At 41.3% G+C, this 24,583-nt stretch overlaps 1 protein-coding gene and 3 non-coding genes across 4 annotated transcripts; all 4 read left to right on the top strand.

The window, feature by feature from the left end:
- On the top strand, positions 1-23,546 carry LOC149277305 (SR-related and CTD-associated factor 4-like). Its single transcript, XM_089503083.1, has 18 exons — positions 1-30; positions 4,584-4,667; positions 4,875-4,919; positions 5,098-5,259; positions 6,398-6,536; positions 7,394-7,539; positions 8,335-8,481; positions 9,782-9,873; positions 11,274-11,394; positions 12,787-12,948; positions 13,615-13,694; positions 13,864-14,048; positions 14,248-14,348; positions 14,734-14,847; positions 19,954-20,110; positions 20,255-20,391; positions 20,687-20,858; positions 23,443-23,546. The coding sequence occupies exons 1-18, from the start codon at positions 1-3 to the stop codon at positions 23,544-23,546; spliced, it is 2,178 nt and encodes a 725-aa protein (XP_089359209.1).
- LOC149277308 (small nucleolar RNA SNORA70) lies at positions 5,583-5,716 on the top strand. Its single transcript, XR_016279068.1, has one exon. It is a non-coding gene; the product is annotated as a small nucleolar RNA SNORA70 (small nucleolar RNA).
- Positions 6,919-7,052, top strand: LOC149277307 (small nucleolar RNA SNORA70). Its single transcript, XR_016279067.1, has one exon. It is a non-coding gene; the product is annotated as a small nucleolar RNA SNORA70 (small nucleolar RNA).
- Positions 8,028-8,161, top strand: LOC149277306 (small nucleolar RNA SNORA70). Its single transcript, XR_016279066.1, has one exon. It is a non-coding gene; the product is annotated as a small nucleolar RNA SNORA70 (small nucleolar RNA).
- Positions 23,547-24,583: the final 1,037 nt, after the last annotated feature.

The raw sequence follows: 24,583 nt of genomic DNA, 5'->3' as shown, positions 1-24,583 counted from the left end.
ATGGACGCGGTCAACGCGTTTAACCAGGAGGTAAGCGGGCTTGATACGGGATCCCTAGGTGACTGGACTGTGAGGGTAGCCTGAGGGTGTCGGTTAGTACGCTTCTTCGATGAAAGGGCAGCTCGGGCCTGCTCCACGAGGCCCGCCTTACGAGGGCAGGACACGTACGCAGGGGCAACAGGCCCCTTCATATACCGGGTCTTATGCTTTAGCTTAACGGCCTCGCTGAGAGTAAGGAGAATTACATCGTACCGTTATTCCGAGGGCCTAGGCCGTGTCTAGCAACGGGATTGTGAGGTGCCAAAGAGACCACGGCCCTCCAGCAGGCTTAATGCATACTTCTCAAGTGTCCCACCTTTTGGCCTTGAGTCCCCTGATGCCCCATTTGTTACCACTAGTTGCCCGTTGTGTGAGGGTATCAGCCCTAGAAACAGCTAAAATGTTTAAAAATTAGATTGTGTAAATACAATATATCTGATTTACATAAATAACCTTCTAGAGGGCACAGAGGGTCTTGAAAAGCCCCTTAGATTATCTAAAAAAAAAAAATCAATTATATGCATTGCTTGTTATATGTGATCAGGGGGTATGAGAAAAACGAGCATTGGCGGACGCAAAGGGCCCGGCTCGCGTACTTACACATATAGTGTCGTTTTGTGACCATGCAAAACCGTGTAAAAAAAAAAAAAAAAAAAAGTGTAAGTGCAAAATGTTGATCTGTGCTGCAGCCACTCCATCAAACCCAGAAAATAACAATAAAAATGTGTAACAATTAGCACCGCACTTCACTTATGTATTTAACGTTAACGTGTGCAAGGGTTTGGAGGGTCCAGTAGCCGTTTTTCACGTTATTTTAGTCGCATCTGTGGGTATTATTTAGGTGCGCTTTATTCTGGCGGCTTTGGGTTCCTCTGTACTGTCCCTTTTGTGTTATAGCCGAGCGCAAACTCTGTTCACCGAGGCTCTGCTCGTAAAATGTGCGTCCCATGCGATCGCATTTGGCTGTATGTATGTATGTATATATATATATATATATATATATATCAGCCCTGCTTTGGGTAATTCTACTGTGGGGGACTTTAAGACGTGTTTTCTTAATACTTGGGAATTTATTATACGTTGGTTTATTGGCAGGTTTAATACCAGACCTAAGCTATGGTTAGTTTATTCATAGTCTATCCGTTAAGATGCTGAGTTCACCAGGGAGTCAGGAGAGTTCTGGTTTCCGACTCCCTTACTTCGCTATTCATTATGAAGGGGCAGAGCTGCTCATGAATGAAGACGTCTACTTGGCTTGACAGGCCCTCTGTAAAACCTCTTTCCGCACGAGGTGTTCCCTGAAACCACGACTCACTTCCATGAATAGACTCGTTGGTTTAGCCAGGGGCTCATTCATTGGCCTTAATGTGACATTCTTCTTGAATGTGGAAATAGCTTAATAACTTAATGCGGAGTGCAGGTATACACTGTCCTAGGCACAGCGACTCCTGAATCTTAGATCAGACAAGGACTGCTTAAGATCTGAGTCTTTACATCAGGGAAAAAACGGCAGACTGAATGGACTAATGGGTCTCATCTGCCATTATTTATTGTAATATTTAATGTTTACAGACTAACTTTTCAAAGAGGTTGTCGTTTTTGTATGATTTATCAAACGCAATGTTTATACACTCTATGGTGCTTTCACAGTGGCTTAAGTACTGCAATATAAAATACCGTATTTGCTCGATTATAAGACGACCCCCCAAAATCTGAATATTAACTTCGGGGAAAAAAAGAGAAAGCCTGAATATAAGACGACCCTAAAGGAAAAAAGTTTTACCAGTAAATGTTAATTCATGTAAACTATTTTTTTTAAATAAAAGCTATGATTGAGAAAAAATTTTTTTTTTTATTTCCTTGTATTTTCCAACCTGTCCCCCAGTTACGCACATCTGCCCCCAGGCTTGCCACACCAATATGGCACTGTGGCCCATGATATGCCTTTTAACCCTCTATATGCCACTGTGCCCCATGGTATGCCTTTTGACCCCCTATGTGCCACTCTGCCTCCAGAAATGCTTTATACCCCTATATGCCACTCTGGCATTTAGGGGGTTAAAAGGCATATTATGGGTCAGAGTGGCATATAGGGAGGTATAAGGCATTTCAGGAGGCAGAGTGCTCTATTAAATGCCCCTTAACGCCACTCTGCCTCCTGAAATGCCTTATTCCTCCCTAAATGCCACTCTGCCCCTTAATATGCCTTTTAACCCCCTAAGTGCCAGAGTGGCATATAGGGGTATAAGGCATTCCAGAAATGCCCTATGCCCCCACTTAACGCACACACACACACACACTTACCGGTGCTTCCAATTTCCTGCTGTATTGCCGGGGCAGCGGGTTGACGTCTCCTTCCGCTGCAGCCGGAAGGAGGTGGAGTTGGCAGCGGGGGTTTGTCTGCGTCCGTCGCGGATACCTTCCCCGGCTGTCCCCACCGGTGCAGGGAACTCTGGTCTCTGACAGTCGGGGAAGGTATGCGCGACGGACGCAGACAACCCCCGCTGCTAGCCACACCTCCTTCCGGCTGCAGCGGGTGTTGTCTACGCGGATCGCCCGTCAACCCGCTGCCCCGGCAATACAGCAGGAAGCACCAGTAAGTGTGGGGGGGGGGGGACAGGAGGATCCAGGTCCCCTGCAGCGGTGCGGGGGATCTGGATCTTAGTCTCATAATCAGACCTCTATTTGAGGTCTGATTAGAAGACGACCCCGATTTGAAGACGAGGGGTATTTTTCAGAGCATTTGCTCTGAAAAAAACCTCGTCTTATAATCGAGAAAATACGGTAGCCCTTTTTTTTTTTATTATTATAAGTGTAATTAAAATGGACAGTCCAAAGGAAATAGTATCGCAATATTTTGTACATGGACATTACTGGACTAATAGACTGTAAGCACACACACACTCTTCATTCCCCCGACCCCCCCCCCCCCACACACACACATTCTCCCCACACACACTGAAAACAATACTCCATATGTTTTTGGTTTCTTCTTTTTCTGCACACATCATTTGATTGTATTTGTGGTTTATTTCCTCCTGGTAGAGGTCATTAAACACAGAATATAGTACAGAATGTTTCTAAATTTACCCAAAAATATTTGTCCTTTACCAATATAGATAATATATTTAGTGTTACTCCTATATGTGCGACACAGGTTGCTGAATTTGTTAACAATAGAATGTCCAAGTCTTATTCACCCAGTTGGAAACTCTTCTGTATGAAGGGCCAAACTAGATCAGCATTGCCATAAATAATCCTCTTGTGGTGTTTGAGCCGGAAAAGTCACCTAAAATATCACATGACTGGCAAAGTCCTTCGTAGTTCTTTTGATGGCTGCTGCATTTTTCTGAGATTGTTTTGTGAATATGATGCTGGTTAGTCCCGTCTCTTAAAGCTGTCATGAAAATGTAACATTTGCTTCCAGGAAGGAGATCATTTTACAAATTTCCAGCTGCATATATATAAAAAAGGCGGAAAATCTTTTTTGAGCTTTGTGTAGCGTTGTGTGTAGACGGGTTATGCTTAGCTCAGCTTTTTTTTCCCTCTGATGTCCCTGCGAGCGTTTTATTCATAAAAAATCTCTGAAGCGACTAAGTTATGAGTTCTCCATATTGTTTGACCTTTGGCTGATCTTATCTTGGAAGCACTTTGCTTTATCATACTTCTGACCAGAGTGGGGCCGAGATCGTCCTATTTTATAACCATAATGTTACAGCACGGAAGAAAATGATTGTGTATTCCAAAAAAAAAACTATTTGTAGACCTCAGTGAAATCCTGGTAATAATCTAACATACACTAACCTGACTGTTCTACATCGCATTTTATGTAGAGTATTGGGACGGGATAAGAGAACACCAAGTACCATGTATTATGTGATAACTGTTACTTTAAACTCCATGTGAAACATTGTAAGCATGCGCTCTTTGTATGCAACCATATTGAACACGTTCTTGTTGAAAATTAAAAGCAACTTATGCGGCAGAGATAAACACAAACATGGCTGCCAGGTGAGACGCACGCTGCCGTCCACAATCTTCTCGGCTGTTATAAAACAGGATCTCACGGTGATTTGTGTCCAATCGCCAATGGAGTGTATTCAAAATAGATGCGAGAGCCTTATACACTAATACGTATTTCTGCCTTTGGTGTGTACGTTAAAAAGGGAAATATCTGGTGTTTGTCTGAAGAAATGTGTGTAATGTTTGATAGGCGGAACCGGGGGCCATCTAGTTTTCTTAGGACATTGAGTAGTGATTTGTTAATGTGGCATGTAATCGGGTATAGACATGTGCTCCGTTTTTTCCACTCTTTTCAACGTGTGAAATCTATTCCTATGAACTAGGAGTTTGCAAGTTAGTTTAGTATTTTAAATTGAGTCACTTTGCTTTGAAATATGAAAGTACACTTAGATTGGCCATTCACAAGCCTGTACGGAGCTGTAATGTGGTAAACATGACTCTACAGTAATATCTGAAGACTTTACTCAGTGCCTCTGTTATGTAGAAACGGCTAATCTGTATTTCTGTGTCGGTCTTTCTAGCTGTTTTCGCTCATGGATATGAAGCCACCAATTTCTCGGGCAAAGATGATTCTAATAACTAAAGCTGCTATCAAGGCCATAAAGGTGAGAGCAATGCATATTGTAACTTAATAAAATGAGTGGCAGGCAATAAGATCTGTTTGCCTAAAGTATTAGGTTTTTATTTTTTTTTTTGGATGTAGTCATCATGCTTGTTTCTCTGATATGTGAACTAGTTCTGTAACATTTTGCTACATGTTGGAGGGTTCAATCTGACTAAAAATAATGCCTTTGCCTCTTTTTCTCAAACAGCTCTACAAGCATGTAGTCCAGATAGTGGAAAAGTTCATTAAAAAGGTATGTTTTATAAAATGATTCTAAACTGTCATTTTGCTTCTCAATTTAAGGCGTAATAAATGATTCCCTATGCTGTTTATGTAAAATCCGGAATTGCAGAGTTTATTCCCTTAATTTATTAGACTTTATTAATAATTTACATGGCATGCTAAAATGTTTCATTCTTATTACTTTCCAGTGCAAACCTGAGTATAAAGTCCCAGGGTTATATGTCATTGATTCTATTGTCCGCCAATCTCGGCATCAGTTTGGAATTGACAAAGACATGTTTGGGCCGAGATTCACAAAGAACTTAACCGCAACCTTCCAGTGTTTGTACCTCTGCCCAACTGAAGATAAGGTATTTTAGAATCATGGTAACTGTATGCATTGCATGTTTAAAACAAAATATAATATATCTGGTTTTCTGCAGGTGAAACACTTTCTTTATTCAAGCATTGCAGAATGGGTTTACAATTGTCCAATTTGCACCTCTAATACTAAAAAAGAGATTTGTGAGGGTTTTTCCCTTGTGCTAAAAAGGATGTTTTACATTTTCTTATGGCTAATTTTCTGCTTTAGATTAGAAGTTTCATCATAAAAAATTAGTGGTGCTGTTGCCCTTTCTGCCTATTGAAATGCCCATGCTTCATGTGTGACGTGTTTAAAAAAAATAATCGTCCCTCGCTGCCTATTAAGCCGACCAGCGTTTGTTGAAATCGAGCGATGGTGTGTAAAGGCTGCGTGCATTAACTTCCTTGGCTGTGTATGTGCTCTGTTCACCATAAAGAGCACTTAAAGGGGCCTTGGACACAGCCAACTTCACAGTTGATCCTAATCGTTTCTTGCATGTAACATGTTAAGGGCAGTTGCCATTACTGACTATAGAATGTTCTGATTTTGACACTTTTCAGCGTATTCTCTATTTACCCCAAACCCTTAGTCTTCTGGTAAAAATCTGAGCCATCGGAAAATGTTAAGAACACACACAATGTGACTAGTACTCTAATCCGAGTGCAAAGTTGGTTTCCCAAACGTCACGTCCAATATATTATTCCACATAGCACAAGGAATTTTCTACCAGATTTTTCTCGTTGTTGTAACGCTTCCAGTGCGGAAAGCTGCTCTGTAACTGATTGTTACTGGAAGTGGCATAACATCTTGAAGTGTTGATATCCAGTATTCCGAATATAAAGTTTAGTCTCAAAATTAACTTTACCTTTGTCTTAGAAGACATATAGCCAGGCATTATGTCTTAGGTTGCTCTTTAGTTCATTTATGAAACAAAATCCTATTTTGGCACATTAAAAAAAAAAAAAAAAAATCCATCATTTGCATACTTTTGGCCTAACAAACTGTAGGCATCTAACCTACTGAAGCAGCCCTGTTTGTATGTGATACAAGGTGCTACATTTAAAGATGGATGCTTTTAACATGCAACTCATACACCACAGTGAATATATTTGCAAATCATATTTATTTATTTTTCCCCTCCCCAGAGTAAAATTGTTCGTGTCTTGAACCTATGGCAGAAAAATGGAGTGTTTAAGATTGAACTCATTCAGCCGTTGCTGGATATGGCGGCAGGAGCTGTTCCTGCTGCTGAATTAGCGGCTGATAACTCTGCTAACGAGGAAGGTAGGACGTACATGGTTGGTAGAGAAGCATGTTTGGATATCAGGGATGTAAATAAAACCAAGCTTTGTTTACAAGATCGCTCTTCCTCCTGTTTAAAGAGACCATATATCGCATAAAGACCCACCAACGCAAAGCTATATTAACCCCATATTGGCCATCGTTAAGCTTAGAAAGTGATCAGCAATCACTTTTATTGCTTAAATGTTGTTGCTGCAATGCCTTGATTTAGAGCCACTCAGCAACAGCAAGATCGGCATCAGGGGCCATGCCTGGCGCATCTTCGGGGTGTCCATGTCCACACTGTGTGGCGGGGGCCGCCCGGTTTTAAGTTAGTTTTGGACGTTTTGGGTTTTTTTTGCTTAAAAAAAAAATAAATCAGCCCTCGCTGCCTATTAAGCCGACCAGCGTTTGTTGAAATCGAGCGATGGTGTGCAAAGGTTGCGTACATTAACTTCCTTGGCTGTGTATGTGCTCTGTTCACCATAAAGAGCACTTAAAGGGGCCTTGGACACAGCCAACTTCAGTTGATCCGCATGGTTTTTTGTGTGTTACATGTAAAGGGCAGTAACTTGTAAGCGCACATTTGGCTTCTTCGAAATTGGTCACTGGTAGAGAAGCACTGTGATTGAAATTAGTGGGAGCGCTTCTGGATATACTGCGGGATGTCTCATAAAACACTCGCAAGCCAGCATTTTTACAGGGGGGGGGGTTGAGGCTTTGTGTGCAATAAAGTGCATATGATCACTGGGATGGATGAAAGTGGAGAAACTCATGTTATACTCTATATGCTGTTTATATCTGTAGTTGATGCCAAAGTTTTATCTTCGTGTTGAGTGATTGAGTTAAATTGTTTGCAGGCTCTTCACCTCCTCCAATAATGGTTCCAACGGACACAATGGAAAATGCTGCCAACTGTGATCCCGGTGTTTCTGTCCCACAGTTACCCAGTTCTGATGCCTTTGCAGCTGTTGCTCAATTATTTCAATCTACCCAAGGGCAGCAGGTAAGTCTGCACTGTACTTCTAATTAATTCAAGAAAAAATCACGTCATGCTAGAGCCTTCTTTCTTGTATAGATAACTGTGTGTGTGTGTGTGTGTGTAATTATATATATATAATTACATATATTACACAGTATAGTGACAGGTTTGCGGAGTTGTTGCGTATATCTGCTGATATCCACTTATGCTATTATGGTGGGGGTTTTTTTTGGTTTTTTTTTTTACATACAGTATCTTGTATCTTTAAACCAGACTTCCCACAAATAACAGAACAATAAAATCCTACTACAGTTTGAATATCTAACTAATCAAAAATTGCTCAGACAACCAAATGCCTTTAGAGAGCTGTTTTATTCCTTGTCTGTCCCTGTCAGCTTGGGTTTCTTTTGAAGATAATGTGGGGGGGTGTTCTACTAACACGAGGCAAGGGTAGCAAACTTGTATGAAACAATCAGCGATTTATTTTTTTTATTATTTTTTTTAATCAGCCCTCGCTGCCTATTAAGCCGACCAGCGTTTGTTGAAATCGAGCGATGGTGTGCAAAGGCTGCGTACATTAACTTCCTTGGCTGTGTATGTGCTCTGTTCACCATAAAGAGCACTTAAAGGGGCCTTGGACACAGCCAACTTCACAGTTGATCCTAATCGTTTCTTGCATGTAACATGTAAAGGGCAGTTTCCATGGCTGTCACTGAAATGCCTCTGTAGATCAGTAAAGTAAACTGCGTTCTCATCCTTTAAATGTAAGAAATGTTGAATTAACGGCCCCTTTTAGCTGTGTATGTGGTCTCTCAACAGCTACAACAGATTCTTCAGACTTTTCAGCAGCCTCCGAAACCACAGTCTCCAGCTATTGATGAAAATGTTCTTGCACAAGTACAAGCGATTACATCTCAACTGAATGCCCCATCACATCAACCAGACAGAAAAACTGCTTTTGATAAGGTGGGTTTTCATGATGGGGAAGTGTTTAAATTATTAAAACCTTTCACCTCTCTCTCCGCACTGCCACCAAAATAAATCGCATAGATCTACATCTACTTTGCTAAACTTCAATATAGACAAGGTTGTAGGTGTTGTATTTAATTTTCTCACAATTTATTACCTTGTACCATTTTACCCAATATGCTGCCATCAGCAAAGCATTGATATTTTATAGCTTGTTAAACACATCTGTTTTCCTCAATTATAACAGATTTTATTAAAGTGGTGGTAAACCTTTTTCTCAAGTACAAAAGGTATAGTTTGTAGAACTGATCTTGTTCAGAGTTTAGATGAAAGAAGCCAATTATAATTGCTTTCCTATGCTTTCTGCCTGACATCTTGTCTTCGCTTCGGAAGCCGGTTTCAATGCTGAGCCATCTCTGTCCACCAAGCATGCTTGCGCGGTAAGGGGCCAAGCATGCTTTTTGGTCGTGGCCATCTCCTGTACGGTCAGACTGGCTTCTGCGGGACACCACAGCAAGCAGAAGTCAGCATTTTCTTGAGAATTTTTAACCCCTTCAACGATATATTACCGCAGCTGCACAGGAGATTAGACTGTCTTTTGACAGCCTGGACTCCCCTCTGTCAGCAGAACCCAGCATCGCTGGCTGACTGATTGTGATGGCTGACAGCGATGGCACTGTTAAGCAGTTACATAAGGAGTGCCCTTACTGCTGATGTCAACCGCATGGTCAGGAGCCCCTGCATGGACTGTCTAGACCCAGCTGCGGTATCCAATCGCTCCCTCTGCTGGCTGTTTACGTGCATTGCAACGCCTTGAAGACTGCTGGGGGGTCACAGGGAACAAGTGGGAAAAAATGAGTGTTTTTTACTTTACTGGCATAAAAACACATTCAAGAGGTCCCTAGATGGTTCTCTATGCATAGGGCACCAATAATAGTACAAAAACGTAACAAAACATATACAATTTAGCTGTACATGTAAAAAATATAATCTCCCCCTCTTCACTACCCCCAAACCCATTAAGCCATAACTATTAAAATTACTTCCCTACTATGTAAAGGATGGACATGGCCCCCGAGAACATAAAACAATGTGTCTGTGGGGTATGCATGTAATTTTCTGTGGTTTCAAATTAAAGCCCTATTTTTTTTTTTGTGGGGGGGGGGGTTGTGTAATTTTGTGTGGGTACAACACAGAAAATGGGAATGCTAATTAAACCCACCTATGCTAATGGTAAAAAAAAATTTATATATATAATTTTGTCCATTGTGAAAATTGTTTGCTTTTCTGTACATAGTTGCTTGACAGATTTGATTATGACGATGAGCCAGAGGCGACAGAAGAGGCCAAGAAAGAAACCTCAACCCCTCCCCCTGCTCAGCCGACTTTGTGAGTATAAATATATATATTAGGGATGCACCGAAAAGAAAATTCAGGATTCGATTCACACCTTAAATTAATTTTTTTTATAATTAAAAAATTCAATAACTATTAATGTGCTTTAACCCCTTCCGGACCGGCGTTGGCAAACTGCGTCTTCCCTTGAAGACCGCTGTTTTTTTAAAAAATATTTAAATTCCGTGCTCGTGATTCGCTGCAAAGCGATCACGTGAACGGAATTGAGCAGGAGTGGCTGCTACGGATCGCAGGGGACACCCAGCGGTCAGTAGCAGCCGCCCCTCACAATCCCAGCATTCAAAGTGACGCTGGATCGTGCATCATCGATGACGTACCTGGTATGTCCCGGTCTGCGGGTGACCTTTGACCCGGAAGTACCAGGTACGTCCCGGTCTTCAAGGGGTTAACAATCTCCCTTGCCGGGAATTCCCACTAGGGGAGTCCCGGCAAGGGAGATTGTTAAAGCACATCGTGCAGACGTGCCAGCGGTGGAGGTTGTTTACGTGCATCGCCGCAGCCGGTAAACGTCCGCACGATGCGTTTTACCTCTGCCCCCAAGACTTACCAGAGCAGACTCCCGGGTGTTTTGCGGGGCTGGCGGGGGACATCTACACAATACGTGTATACAACTTCTGGTGCCTGCACTTCCGCTGAGTGCCGGCACCGGGAGTTGTATACGCGTATTGCGTAGATGTCCCCCTCCGGTCCTGCAAGACACCCGGGAGTCTGCTCTGGTGAGGGGGGGGGGGAGGACAGAGTGGCAGCGTACCTCGGGGGTGGGGGGGGACAGAGTGGCAAAATATCTGTTACAGAACTTTTTCTTTAAAAAAAGCACCAAACTTTTAGGGTGCGGCCTATATCCGAGCCAATACGGTGTGTGTGTATATATCAGCAATCACACTCCTATTTATATAGGAGTGTGATTGCTGTTAACAATCATATATATATTAATGTTTAATGCCCTTTTCGGACGATTTATATTTCGGCTGCCGATATATCTGCATCCCTAGTGTATATGTATATATCTTTATCCCCAGCCAGAACCCTTGTCTCTGCTTTTTGTTTGCCGGATGATGAGGCTCCATTACTTCAGCTTACAGTTGTGGAGCCCATGCGATGTCTCGGATAAAAGACGATGGGAAGGATCTGGGTGAACTCTATTGTTAGCTTTTCCTTGGCATTTCCTTCTGAAACCTTGCAAAGTTCAGTTCTGTCGTCGGCGCTTAGCTCTCATGTATTGTCATTGCAGTCTCTGGCAGTAATTTCCTGATATCCTCTTAAAAATTTAAATGTGGAATACTTATTTATCACACAAAGTGTACAAATGTTTATGAATGGTAGAGTTGCAGAGTATGTGTTTTCATGTTTATATATGCATTTTTATTCAGCAGCTCATTTCCTGGAGGTGGCATCCAATCTGCAGCATATACCCAGGTTCAAGGGCAGATTCCAAATTTAGAGCAATTTCAGCCGCGGATAATGGGAATCCCACAAGAACCTATACATCCCCAGGTATGCAGAAGGTTCCGTAATATTAAGTTCTTGCTAAGCAAATGTATTCAGGATATTCATGGCACAAATTGCAGCTCAGTGTGAATGTTAGCGTTCTACTTTCTAATTAAAAATCTATTTTGTCTACAATCCAAAAAAGTTATTTTAATGAATGCAAATATTCTAGTGTTTCCAAACACCACTGAACTTTCCCATTAAAGCTTCTAGTGAATATCTGGAGGACCTCCTTTAAATGTAAACAAAAATTAAGGGTGTTTGTGTGTTTGCCTGAATGTTTTATATAATATTTCTATGGATGTTTTTTGTAATTACCGTATTTGCTCGATTATAAGACGAGGTTTCTTTCAGAGCAAATGCTCTGAAAAATACCCCTCGTCTTATAATCGAGGTCGTCTTCTAATCAGACCTCAAAAAAATTTCTGCTGGGTTCATGCTGCTTACCGGTGCTTTGGTCGCGAGCAGCGCCTGTTCTAGCAGCAGGAGAACAGGAAGCTAGCAAAGTCCTCACATAACTCTGCCTCCTTCCTCTGGGGGCGGGGCCAGAGAAGTTGCTCGCACAGCCGGGCCCCTGCAGAAGTCTTCTAGTGAGAGATCTGCAGTTCAGGTAAGGGGTGGGGAAAGGTTTTTGTGAAGTATGTGTGATTAATGGAATGAATGAGTATTTAAATGTGTCTGTGATATAGCATGGATGTGTAAGGGGGGTGGTGGTGGTAGCATGGTATAGGGAGGCTGTACTCACACTCCTATCATCCCCAGGTTCCAGCATGTACTGACTACCTTGGCTTGATGGGAGTGTGATTGCTGTTAGCAGTTATATATATATATATATATATAGTTATATATATATATATATATATATATACCTCCAGAAATGCTTTTTAACCCCCTATATGCCACTCAGCACCATGATATACCTTTTAACCCCCTATATGCCACTATAAGGCATATCATGGGGCAGAGGGGCATTTAGGGGGTTAAAAGGCAGATCATGGGGCAGAGTGGCAAATAGAGGGGTATAAGGCATTTCTGGGGGCAGAGTGGCAAGCCTGGGGGCAGATGTGCATAACTGGGGGGGCAGGTTGGCAAATAAAAGGAAATAAAAAAATATATATTTTTCTCAATCATAGCTTTTATTAAATATGGAAAAATAGTTTACAGGAATTAATATTTACTACTTTTCCTATGGGGTAGTCTTATATTCAGGCTTTTTGTTTTTTTCCTAAATTAATATTTTGATTTTGGGGGGTCGTCTTATAATCGAGCAAATACGGTACTCCAATAAAGCCCTATATATAACAAGTCTAGCCCCACCCTTCATGAGCGTCCAAAACAGTGTAATCATTCAGGTTAAATGCTACCCTAGTCAAACTGACATGTTTTTCCTTAATCTAGGCTCAGATGCCTTCCAATGGGCAAACAATGGGTTTTGGTATGATCCCTGCACAGCCATTTACAACCATGCCTCCTCCAATTGTGTCTCAGACATCTCAGCCTTACCAAAACCCCTACCAAATGCATCAGAATGAAATTCATCTTCAGAAAGAGCATCAGCAGGTAACGACAAATACTTTTGTGATGGTACAAGGTGGGAGTTGTGACCAGTGTAAGTGGATTGCTTGTATACAGTTTTGAGTTTAGGTTTATCATTTCTTTCCTTGCTTTCAGAGCATACAATTTTATACTCCAGTACTACAAACCCCCTCAGTAAATAAATTACTCCTAGTTCTTTAGTTTTAATACAAGGATTTGTTTCCAAGTGTACGTACAGATAGCGGCTTTGAGAAATCCAGGCAATCTTCCCTTTGGTGATGGTATAGGTTGCTTGCCCTGCATAGTAAAGCACCAAACTGCATTATTCACTTTTGGGTGTTAATTATATTGCATTATGCGTTTATATATAAACGTAACAGAAAGGGTAGTGCATGCATGACATAGACACGGTTAAGTAGGAGGCTTGGCGTGTGCATAAAGCTATCCTAATCTATTAAGTACAAAATTATTCAAAAGGGCAGACTAGAGTGCCAGTTTTTTTTTTTTTACTGGGTACACTCTTTAAAAATGATCATACCCTGTTAATTGCATTATTTTATATAGCGCTATCAAATTCTGTAGCGCTGTACAATGGATAGACAGGTGCTGTAAACAGAAACATGGTTTGTGGAATCTTTAGCTGCTTATGGTAAACTCCCATTTTTTTAATGAAAGCTTTGCTTTTCCTAGGAGGTCCCTATGGACGTCGAACAACCAACTGTTCATGATAATAAGCGCCAGATATCAGAGCGGCAAAAGTCTGCCTCCAGGTAAAATAAATCCAGTAACTTCCATGCTTGAAGACTTGTGCAAGAAAAACCTTGTGATTGTTCTCGGCGGATCACTGTTGCAGGTTTAAAAGGTTGCTGTTGGGAACTGTTTAGGAAAGATTCAATCTTTGAATCTCAGGAACTGAGCTTTCGTGTCTCACCACAATAGGTCCCCAAAAAGACGACGTTCCAGATCTAATTCCCGTTCCCGGAGATCTCGTCATCGCCGGTCACGGTCCCGTGACCGCAGGCGTCACTCTCCAAAGTCTCGATCACAGGAGAGACGTGACCGGGAGAAGGAAAGAGAGCGCAGGCTGAAAGGTCTTCCGCCTGTTAAATCTGAAGCAGTTAGCGGTATGCAATGATTTGGTTTTCTTACATTATTACATTTACGGTCCCCAACTATTCTTCACCTTTGTTTTTGATTATTTTGTGTGTGGGCTTCTAAGCAAAAAAAAATTTTGTTTCACAAAAGAATGGAATAACATTTGGTTGGAATATCTTGTATAGGCCTAGTATTCTGTATTGACCTGTTCTGCACTTTTTTACTTAGTTTGTAGCACTACGCTCTGGGTAGGACAGCTAGACAAAAGGACAAGCCAACAAGATGTTGCAAATCTACTAGAAGAGTTTGGAGCCATTGAGTCAATTAATGTAAGTGGGTTTTTTTTTCTTCCTTGTACCTTTTGGCAGCATCTCCAGCCATCAACCCCAAGTTCATATAAGCATTACTGTTGGGTTACACAGCTTCTGTTTTCTAATCAGACTACAGTTAACTAAGAACACTTAAATTGCTCTTTGTTGGGGGACAGAAACAATTCATAATTTTTTCATCATAACCAGCATGTAATTGAATTATGGGACAGTTAAACCTATCTTGTATAAAACATACCAGCACTTTTATGGACTGCATTTCTTAGTGAGGTTTATATTACAGTGATGGTGTATGCTTTAAACATTTAGACCTCCAATTGTTTTTTCCCCAACAGTAAATGTCTAGTGAGTAGGCATATAACATGAATAATACATTGTCTTACAGATGATTCCTCCAAGAGGCTGTGCTTACATAGTAATGGTCCATAGACTTGATGCTTATCGAGCTTTGCAGAAACTCAGCAGGGGAAACTATAAAGTAAACCAGAAGTCAATAAAGGTAAGTAATTGAATGAAAGGAACTGTCCTTTCACATTACAGATTCAGTAGGCTAAGGTGGACAATATACATTTCACATGTAATTCTTTTTTAGATCTTACTCAATGGACTGAGTTTGCATTATTGTTTGCTTTTATACCCAAGTGAGGGCTGTAATCATTGAGCTGGGAGGAAACAGTCAGGTGGCCTATTAACACAACAAGTTAGAATATATTAAGGATGGAGCAGTGTCCTGTTCAATTTACCAAAAAGGGACTGCATAGAATTGGGACCCTTAGGAGCACAGACTGGATCCAGACATCTAAGTATTGTATAAAATCCTGGATATTATAGACACTTGTGTAGAACTACAAGCTAAACATGTACTCGGGTAGTGGCTACGAATGTTCAGATTAGAACAGTCTTGGGTAGTCCTTCACTGTTATACCTCGTGGTGACTGGTGCGGGTTCACTGGATGTAGTGCTAGTTGAGGGGCGAGAGTGAAGTAACTTAAACCATGGTATTCCATGGGTGTAAGGCTTCTCTGGAAATGCCAGGCAGGTATAAGTCATGCATTTCTACAAAAATTCTTTGAAACAAAATTGCACATTACTTACTAGTTAAACATTCAGTAGTTTACAATGCATGTCAAAACTCACATTACAGCCTTAACCCCTTAACGACCTTGCCGGTTCAAAGTTTCAAAAATTGTAAAAATTTAATCAACGATCACTTTCTTCGCTTAAACTGCGTTACTGTAATGCCTCGATGTCGAGGCATTCAGTAACGCCGAAATCGGCATCAGGGGCCATGTCTGGCCCCTCCCCAGGGCGTCAACATCCGCCATACATTGTATGGCGGCGGACGCCCATTTAAAAACTTCAATGGTGTCGCTGGAATGCCTCGATCAGGAGGCATTCAGCGACACCAAACACTTACCCCAGGACGGGCTGTGACCGCTCCGGAGAGCGGTCATAGCCGCCACTGCCGGTGATCTTCACCATCTTCACCATCTTCACCATCCGCAAGAACTCTGGCTCCACTTGCAGGTTGAATACTGCATTCAACCATGCAAGTCAATGGAGCCCAGCTTTCTAATCACAATGTGATTAGTAAAAAATATGGAAAAGAAATGCTTAAAAAAAAAGTGCTAACATTTAAAAATAATTATGCAGTGATGTCACCAGAGGAACCATCCAGTACCAGCAAAATGTGTAAAAAAAATAATTTAAAAAAAAATTAGTTTATTTTGAGCAAGTGCTAAAATTTCTAAAAAAAAAACAAAACCTCGACAAAGAGTTAGACACCCCTTGGTTATTTTAAGTGCTTTTATTTTAATAAAAAATGGCTTGATGGGGTAAATTGGAGTGGCCGGGCTCAAAGATAGGCCATAGGTACAGACTGACCAAAATAGAGAAAAAAAGTGCACTTCCCAAATGTGGGATTTTAAATCTCAAACAACCCGACAAACCCATGCATGTGGGGTATCACTGCACTCGGTAGATGTTGCTGAACACACATTGGGGGGTTGTTTGATGACGCATACCAGGAGCTATGAATTTATTCCTGAAGTACAATTTGTGTTGAAAAAAAAATACAAAATTACATTTTGGGAAAGGCAGGTGGTAGAATCTCATGCATAAAAGGGTTAAAATACCAGCATTTGAAATCCTTTGTGGTGTCTAGTTTTCAAAAATATATGGTTTGATGGGGTAAATTGAAGTAGTCGGCTTCAAAGATGTTCCAAAGAGGAGATGGAGGCAGAATGACCAAATGACTACCTGAATTACGCATATCCCAAAAGTAGCCTTTTACCAGCCAAACAATCTGACAAACCTATGCATGTGGGATATCACCATACTCAGGAGATGTTGCTGAACACATATTGGAGTGTTGTTTGACAGTGACATATACCAGGACCTTTATATTTAGAACTAAATTACAATTCGTGTGAAAAATTTTTTTTAAAAAAAATTACTATTACAAAGTTTGACAAAGTGTGGTTGTATAATTTAGTGCATGAAAAGGGTTAAAATACCAGCATTTGAAATACCCTGGGGTGTCTGTTTTTAAAAAATATATGGTTTGATGGGGATTAATTGAGTTAACCGGCTTCAAAGATGTTCCAAAGAGGAGATGGAGGCAGAATTACCGGATTTGGGAAAAAAGGTTATTGCCCAGTAACTTACAAAAAACGGCAAAAAAAACATTAAAACATTGGGTATTTCTAAACTCAGGACAAATAGTAGAATCTATTTAGCTAGTTTTTTTACTTCCTTTTGTAGGTGAGTAAAAGATTTTTCAAAAAAGTCATAAAAGGTGTTTTGGGGTTTTTTTCTTTTCAAATTTTCACCATGTTTTATTTTTTTATAGTAAATAAGGTGACATGATCAAAACTTATGGTATCTTAAGAAAGCCCATCTTGTCCTGAAAAAACAATATATAACATGTGTGGGTACACTAAATGGGTGAGGAGAAAATTACAGCTGAACGCAAGCACCGCAAAAGTGTCAAAACAGCCTCGGTCCCACAGGGTACAAAGAAAAAATTAGCCCGGTCCTTAAGGGGTTAAATGTGTGGTAAAGATATTCTCTGCACTGTGCTTATACATACATGAAGGGCTGTTGTGTGGCATCAAAGTGAAAAGCCATGACTTTAGGCACACTTTTCTTCCCAATGTAATTTCATCCACTGGCTTTACAATGTGGCGAGTGTGCAGTATACTGTATACCGTTCATGAACTACATGTACGTACAACCAAATTTGTTGGACACATTTAATAAGGGGAAATTGCACTGTTTTTCTTTTTATCATGTGTTGCATAGTTTGCCTTAAATTAGGAATCTATGATGAGCTTAACCCCTTCAGTCCCAGTGGTTGATGGTACCTTAGCTCCTGGAGCTACTTTGCCATTTGTGGGTTTTTACTTGTTTGATGAACCCACATAAATTATACATCCTTTTTTCAGAACAAATGGGACTTTTTTTCTTGCAATTTTCTTCTGCCATTTAGAAGATGTTATGCTGGCTTCTGCTGACTGGGGAGTGTAGCATCTTCTGTGTAGCAGCAGAAAGTCAGGACTTACCGGTGAATCCTACAGGGCTTTATTGGATTATTTTTAGAACGTACTGGTACGTCCATAGGGGACTGAAGAGGTTAACTTTCATTGGTTTCCTTAAGTGTAAGAGTGTAAGTATCGCCCAACTATAGCATGAAAGTTATCTTGCCCTCCCAGTTAGGAGTAGTTATGTGCGGTTTTGCTCCAATAAATGTCCTTTAATCTGCAATAGGCACATATTTTAGGGAAATTCCCCGCTGAATCTTGTGGCACTGCTTAAGAAGTCCTGATTGTCCAGTGAATTTCTTTCTACAGTAAACGTATTAGTCAGTGTCTGGTTAAACTGGAGTCATTCTATTTACAAGGCTGTATGGTAAGAAGTCGTGATGTTTATCTTGTAGATAACAGAGCTGGAACTCTAATAAATGGCTAATATGCAGCTACCTGAAAACATGCTTCAGGATCAAATTCATGTGACTTCTTCTGTTTTGGATGCTTTCCAATAAAGCCTTTCTTCAATTGTTGAACTGCTCCAAATTATGTGAATATAAATGTACGTGCACGGAGAGAGAAAAAAGACACGACACACTCTGGGTCAGGTCCAAAATCACTCTGCTTTATTTTGTTTACACTATAGTTTATATAGAGGGGCGTCAGATTACGTAAATTGTGTTAATTGGTTAATCCTGAAACTATGCGGAAAAAGACAGAAAGTTGTACAACGTTTATATGTGAAAGGGGTTGTAAGCAAGCAACCGTTATATGCAAATGATATAGTTGGACGACAGCCAGCTACAAAAAAAGATTTAGCATTCTCTAGGTCAACCGTATAATTGCAGAAACCGATATAAGTCAAACTGAAACTGCTGCTTGTGTCTCCCACAAGGAGGGAGGTGTGACCCTTTATATTGGTCGAAGCCAGCTTATTTTCATTAAAGCAATAAGTGTTTCTTGCTGATATATTTTGGTTCCATAACACTTCCGTGTCCCTGTCTCCTTGCTGCACAGCGCTGTATTTTTCATGCATCTTGTTCTAGCTTTCTCCTTTCTTCGTCTGCTGCTTCGTGGACAACTGGACATGCCCTCCACGGTGAACTTTGGCAAAAGGGTGGAGCCTCCAGACACACTCTCCCACATTCCACAATTTGGGGCGTAGGTGTGCCTGGAGGGTCCGCCCTGTTGCCAAAGTTCACCAGGAGGCCATGTCCAGTTCTAGGAAAAGTGGATGAAGAAAATACTCTTTGTAGCAGCAGACATAGAAAGACAGAACGAAAAGTGAAGCTGCGCAGCAAAGAGACAAAAACCCTGAACGTTTCCCTAACTTCTCTGCCGCTTCTGAGAGAGCGCGTGAGGGTGAGTGATGAACGTAAAAAGTCCTCTAATATTCGTCTTACCGGCAGGAATTGAAATTGGTTGTCTTGGCCACACTGTGGGCCGTCTATTGTTTCTGGGTAACTGCGGAATAAAGTGTCTTGCTTACGAGTCGTGTGAGAGCCTCAGTTTCGGGATTGTGGGTGTTATCGGAGGGAGTGGTACCCAGGCAGGTGAAAGCTGTTTTATATATACACAGAAAAGCCGAGTGCAAGCCTTGTGCCCTCTGTATGTTAGTATCTGTGTGTGCCATGGACTTCCTCGCTAGATGAAGTATCCATAGCCTGTTGGTAAAATAGCAAAAGGCTGAGACATTTTACTCCATCCCTCAGCTGCCTCGCACTTCTACCCATTTGCTGAGACAAACACTGGGATCTTGGCAGTTCTGGCCCACCCAGCTATACTGAGAAACCTGCTGGCCGGTATTGTGTGGTCCTGTCTTGTGGAATTTGTTTTATGGTTTCTGTTGCAACTGAAACAACTTTCAACTAAAAATTATAGTTACGATAATGGTACCAAATTGGCTATTGTGTTCAAATCTATACAATTTGTATTTCAGAAATGTGTTTTTTTTTTTTTTGTTTTTTTTTTAATTAAAATTTCCTTGTAATTTAAGATTTAGTGGTTTAGTGAGGTTTTTACTACCAGCATGCTTCGCATTTTCTTTGGATTATTACTAAATGGACACTCTCTTGTAGATCGCGTGGGCTTTGAACAAAGGCATTAAAGCAGATTATAAGCAATACTGGGATGTAGAGATAGGGGTCACATACATCCCATGGAGTAAAGTTAAACCTGAGGAACTTCAGAATTTCTGTGAAGGAGGAATGTTGGACAATGAAACCCTGTGCCCAGGTATATTCATTTCATATCCTATCATTGCACCCGTGTTTCTTAGTCCTGCTTTTTCAGATCATATTTTTTATTCATATTTTTTGTGTTCATTTTGTAAAGATAAGAAAACGTAAGTTTGCATATAAGTTTATTTTTATTTTACAGAATGGAAAGGCTTTGATAAGAAAACGGAGAGTAATGATGCGTCTCAGAATGGCGCAGTAGAGAATAGTCGTTCCGAAGAACCGCCAGCAGCAGCTCAATCCGTACCGCTGTTGTCTGTTCCCATCCGCGCACCTATGGCTGGAATGGTAAGTTTAGCAGCTCCCTTTACGGATTCACTTTCTAAGAAAACAGACTGGTGTGCGTTGCATAGATATTGGGATTTATTCTTCCCTTTTTCTTCCTCAGCAGTTGCCACCTCACCAGCCGATCTCTGCTCATCAACCAATGACGGCCCTTCCACCTCAGGCTCTGCCTTTGGTACAACCTCAGACTAGCATGGCAGTACATCACCCAGGCTTACCGCCGCCTCAAGGGTTAACTCTACCACCTCCTCAGGGAATGCCTCTCCCACAGGGAATGCACCCCCCACAGGGAATGCACCCCCCACAAGGGATGCCACCCCATCAGCCGCTCCCTGGAGTGGGTGCTCTTCAGCCTCCTGCTTTCACTGGGCCTATAAGTATTCCTCCACCAGGCTTTGCACCTGGGGTCCCGCCTCCTCCATTTATGAGGCCAGGTTTTAATCCAATGCAGATGCCACCAGGTAAGTCATTAATTACATTTTGTTTTAAAAGTACAAAATTATGTATAGAAAACTTGTTTGAATAGATGTTTGAGATGCTTAATGCTTGAGAGAGACTAGACAGAATAAGGCGATAGGTGTCTTTTTATTAAAGGAACATGTCCCTTATCTGTAAATCCAGGCCATATCCAGATATCCACCACTCTACAAGTATTAATGTATTCGGCTTATGCATGTTGACGGCTATTGGTGTATAGAGGTTTATTTACTAAAGCTATGCAGTTTATACATTGGCAGGGGCCAAAGCCTGCAACATTTCTCTTGTGAGAAAGGAAGAGCTGGTATTTGGTCCCACGTGTATTCAGGAATTTGAGAAACTTTATACAACTGCTTCCATATCCCATAGTATTCTGAAGTATTTAAAGTCTTTACGCTATTAAGGTTTTTCAAATATTGCATTCAGAGCATATACTTTGTGTCTGGGAAGTCCAAAAGTAATTTTAAAGAGGTTATTACCGTGGAAAAATATCTTCTACTGGAGCATGCAAACCAGTGCTGTATACAGTAATGCAGGTTAGAATTGACCAAAAACCTGTTCTCTTTATATTTTCTTCCAATAAATGTGAAAACTAGAAAAGTTTAAAAACATTTTACGTTTGATACTAGTAAAAAACGTAATTTCCCCTTTTTACCGAATCTGGAAGATGCCGTGCATCAGTCTCTCTGCCGGTACCTTAAAAAAGGAGCTCCCACCAAAAGTTATTCCTAGTATCCATATTTAGCATTATATATAGCAATTTTCAGACGTGTTTAGTTGCCCAATCTATTAGACATCCTGGGTCCTTGTTCTGTCCTGTGGTAACCGGTAAGAGGGCTGAGCCCAGCCGGACACTTTAATCACAGTCTATGGATGAACAGGCTGCTTTGGCATGGCTATAAAGTATTGTGCTGAACAGGCCATCCAGAACATCATGACAGTTACAGCCTCCAGGTCTGCGGATAAAGGAAGATAATGAGATGAAAGCAGTTTTTTGCCAATACCGGCCTACATTACTGTATACAGTGCTGGGGAGAATCTTCCATTGGCCTTTCCCTTAAGGCTTATAAAAGTACTAGTTGTAGGACTCTACAAGGCTCTACTGATGTTTTACACAGCAAATCTAAAATAATTTGACGGTTTTGGGCGTTGGGAGGAATTGTCTATTTTCTCAGGAAAAGCTCTGTTGTCTGAACATATATTCAGGTGTGTTAGTGTCCCTGGAAGCAACCAAATGTTGTGCTTTTGCAATACTGAGAATGTTCACGTATGCGTTGTGCTAGGCACACTTTATAGCTCAGAGATTGAACACGCTATGCACACGGCTGCGGTTGGTGTGTCCGCTCCCTGCAGGGACACAGAACGCAATGTACATACAGTGTTCTGCCATAGAATGCAGATGGAGTGCGCGTCCCGCTTAGTACCCGCTCAGATAAATGCGAGATTGTGTGTGTATGTGTCCACATGATTACGGCTGCGTGTTAACATTCTCAAACTGTAATATGACAAATCTGTATGCCGATATAATTATGGCAGTTGGACAACGCGCATTAGGGGATAATTCAAGTTTATTATTATAGTATTGCTTAGTTCTAGTGGTGAAATAATTTGCATAGGTTAGGCTGACCAGATGGCCTTTTTAATCAGGAAGTTTATAAAAAATGTTTCATGCAGGCTAGAAATAGATTTAATGTGGCCGTGCAGTTTGTGTTCTATAAGTGCCCCCTTCTCATGTGTTATCCCAATAAAGGCACCAGCCAGATTCATCTCGCTTACTGCCAAGAGCCAGCAATGGCTTTTCAACACAGTAGATGTATGGAAAGTTCCTCAACTCGTGAGTAGAGATGGCTGTTTGATAGAAACACGCGCACTCCGTAGATACTTATGTTTTGGATAGACGCTTATTATCTAATGTGAAACCTCATCCAAAAAAATCCCACCGCGGGTGAGTTACGCATTATATACACAATCACTAGCAAATGTATATGGAGAGCTTACCTGTGACGTAGCGGGGAGGATAATGGCTGTGCACACAACCCACCCGGCAGCCATGTCTTTGCCTTTTATCTCAGGGCTGGCTTAGGAAATGGGGGCCTGGTAAGATTAAAGATTTGCCATCAGGATTCTCTAAACTATTTGAATTGCAGAAAATCCATGCTGTGACGCTCCTGTTGAGTTCAGCGGGCACTTACCCCTGCCGAGCGATTAGCTGCTTTCAGCCGTATCTGGTTGTTAAAAGCAGTCGTTGCCGTCGGGGTTGTTTGGGGCCGTCTTCATGCAAATGTGCCGCCTCGCACTGTGCGGAGAACCGGCTTTATTGATGCATGAGCTGGGAAACTTTAGCACAAGCTTGTCCTTCCATTGGCATGCTATAGTCTTATGGATTTTAACTGCAATATTAATGCTGAATGGGCCCACCATGGTGTTTACCCAGCCACTAATACATGTGAATGTCTGCTATATATATATATCTGTGTGTAAAATATATATATATATATATACCTACCAACACACCCCATGCGTAACATAAGAGTCTCGGTGACCACGGTGTTTTTTTTTTCCCCCTAGGTTTCCTACCTCCTCCAGGACTTCCGCCACCAATGACTCCTGTTTCTATTCCCCCACCAGCTCCTGCAATGAACATCCCAACCTGTAAGTTTGTATCTAGATAAGGGTGGACAAGAATACCTTATTCAGGAATATATAGGGATTATGTTCTTGCTGTCATGCGTTGTTTTTAACGTGGCGATCCGGGTTCTGTATTGGCATTTTAGTGTTGTTGCTGTATTGACAAACTGTTAGTTTGTGATCATTGACGCCATGTTTCTTAGCTACCACAGGTGCTCCGTCTAGTGACCCAGCAAAAGATCAGTCTCACGGAAATGCCATTCAGACTGGGAGGGAAAATAATGAATCTGATGATAATGGTGATGGATTTGGATCGCCCCCTCAAGGAGGGCCGAGTAATACTCCTGGGCCTGTGAACCCGCATCACGGTAAGATTCTTTTCCTGTTTTTGGTGACTTCTCTGAAGTGTTCTCTGATGTGTTTAATTTCAGATGTAATTACAATGACATGCAACAGCTAGTACCTGCTGAATAACTTGCTTTACAGTTTTATGGGCACTTTGTGCCGGTTGTCCTCCGGGGCTTTATGTGCTGCAGGCTGTTCTTTAGTCTCGGTAACAGTATTTACTTCATAAGACAGGAATACATGTAAAACCATATTTAATGTAATTGATGAATAGTTACAAAGTCTTCTGTTCTTTATTCACCATATCTGGCATTTACGCAGTATTTGAACCTTCTTTATTTTGTACACACACAATAATTCCTCTGTTAGGCTGAGCACTTAATGGCATTTTTCTCCACAATTGATTGACGCACTTTTTAAGATTGTGTTGTATTGAGCCCTGCAGCAAATACATGGGGTTGTGGTATCTCCTGTCAGTAGTATAGTACTTAAGGGAAATAATTGGGGCAAAAAAGAAAATGCTGAGGCAGACTAGGTTAATATGTTCCGCATCAGATAAGCTTGTTGCACTTTTCTAAACACGAGGTATTAACAGTGTTTCTTACACTTGTCACAAATGTGCCTGCAGAACTTTAGCAGCAGAGGTATACTTCTCGCTTTTTGTTTGTGTATATCGCACCTGTTTCATGCATTAGGGATTCAATCACTTCATCTATAACTTACAAAGAAATGTGGT

Source organism: Sceloporus occidentalis, unplaced genomic scaffold, assembly GCF_023333645.1.
Source record: "Sceloporus occidentalis isolate IW3139 unplaced genomic scaffold, rSceOcc1.0.p SCAF_219, whole genome shotgun sequence".
Classification (NCBI taxonomy): Eukaryota; Metazoa; Chordata; class Lepidosauria; order Squamata; family Phrynosomatidae; genus Sceloporus; species Sceloporus occidentalis.
Note: the sequence above shows the minus strand (reverse complement) of the source record. Positions and strands in the feature narration are given on the sequence as shown.

Coding starts and splice junctions, on each gene's coding strand:
- LOC149277305 (XM_089503083.1), top strand. CDS start 1: ATGGACGCGGTCAACGCGTTTAACCAGGAG. Junction 4,668..4,874: donor CTGCTATCAAGGCCATAAAG/GTGAGAGCAATG, acceptor TTTCTCAAACAG/CTCTACAAGCATGTAGTCCA. Junction 13,695..13,863: donor CGGCAAAAGTCTGCCTCCAG/GTAAAATAAATC, acceptor TCACCACAATAG/GTCCCCAAAAAGACGACGTT.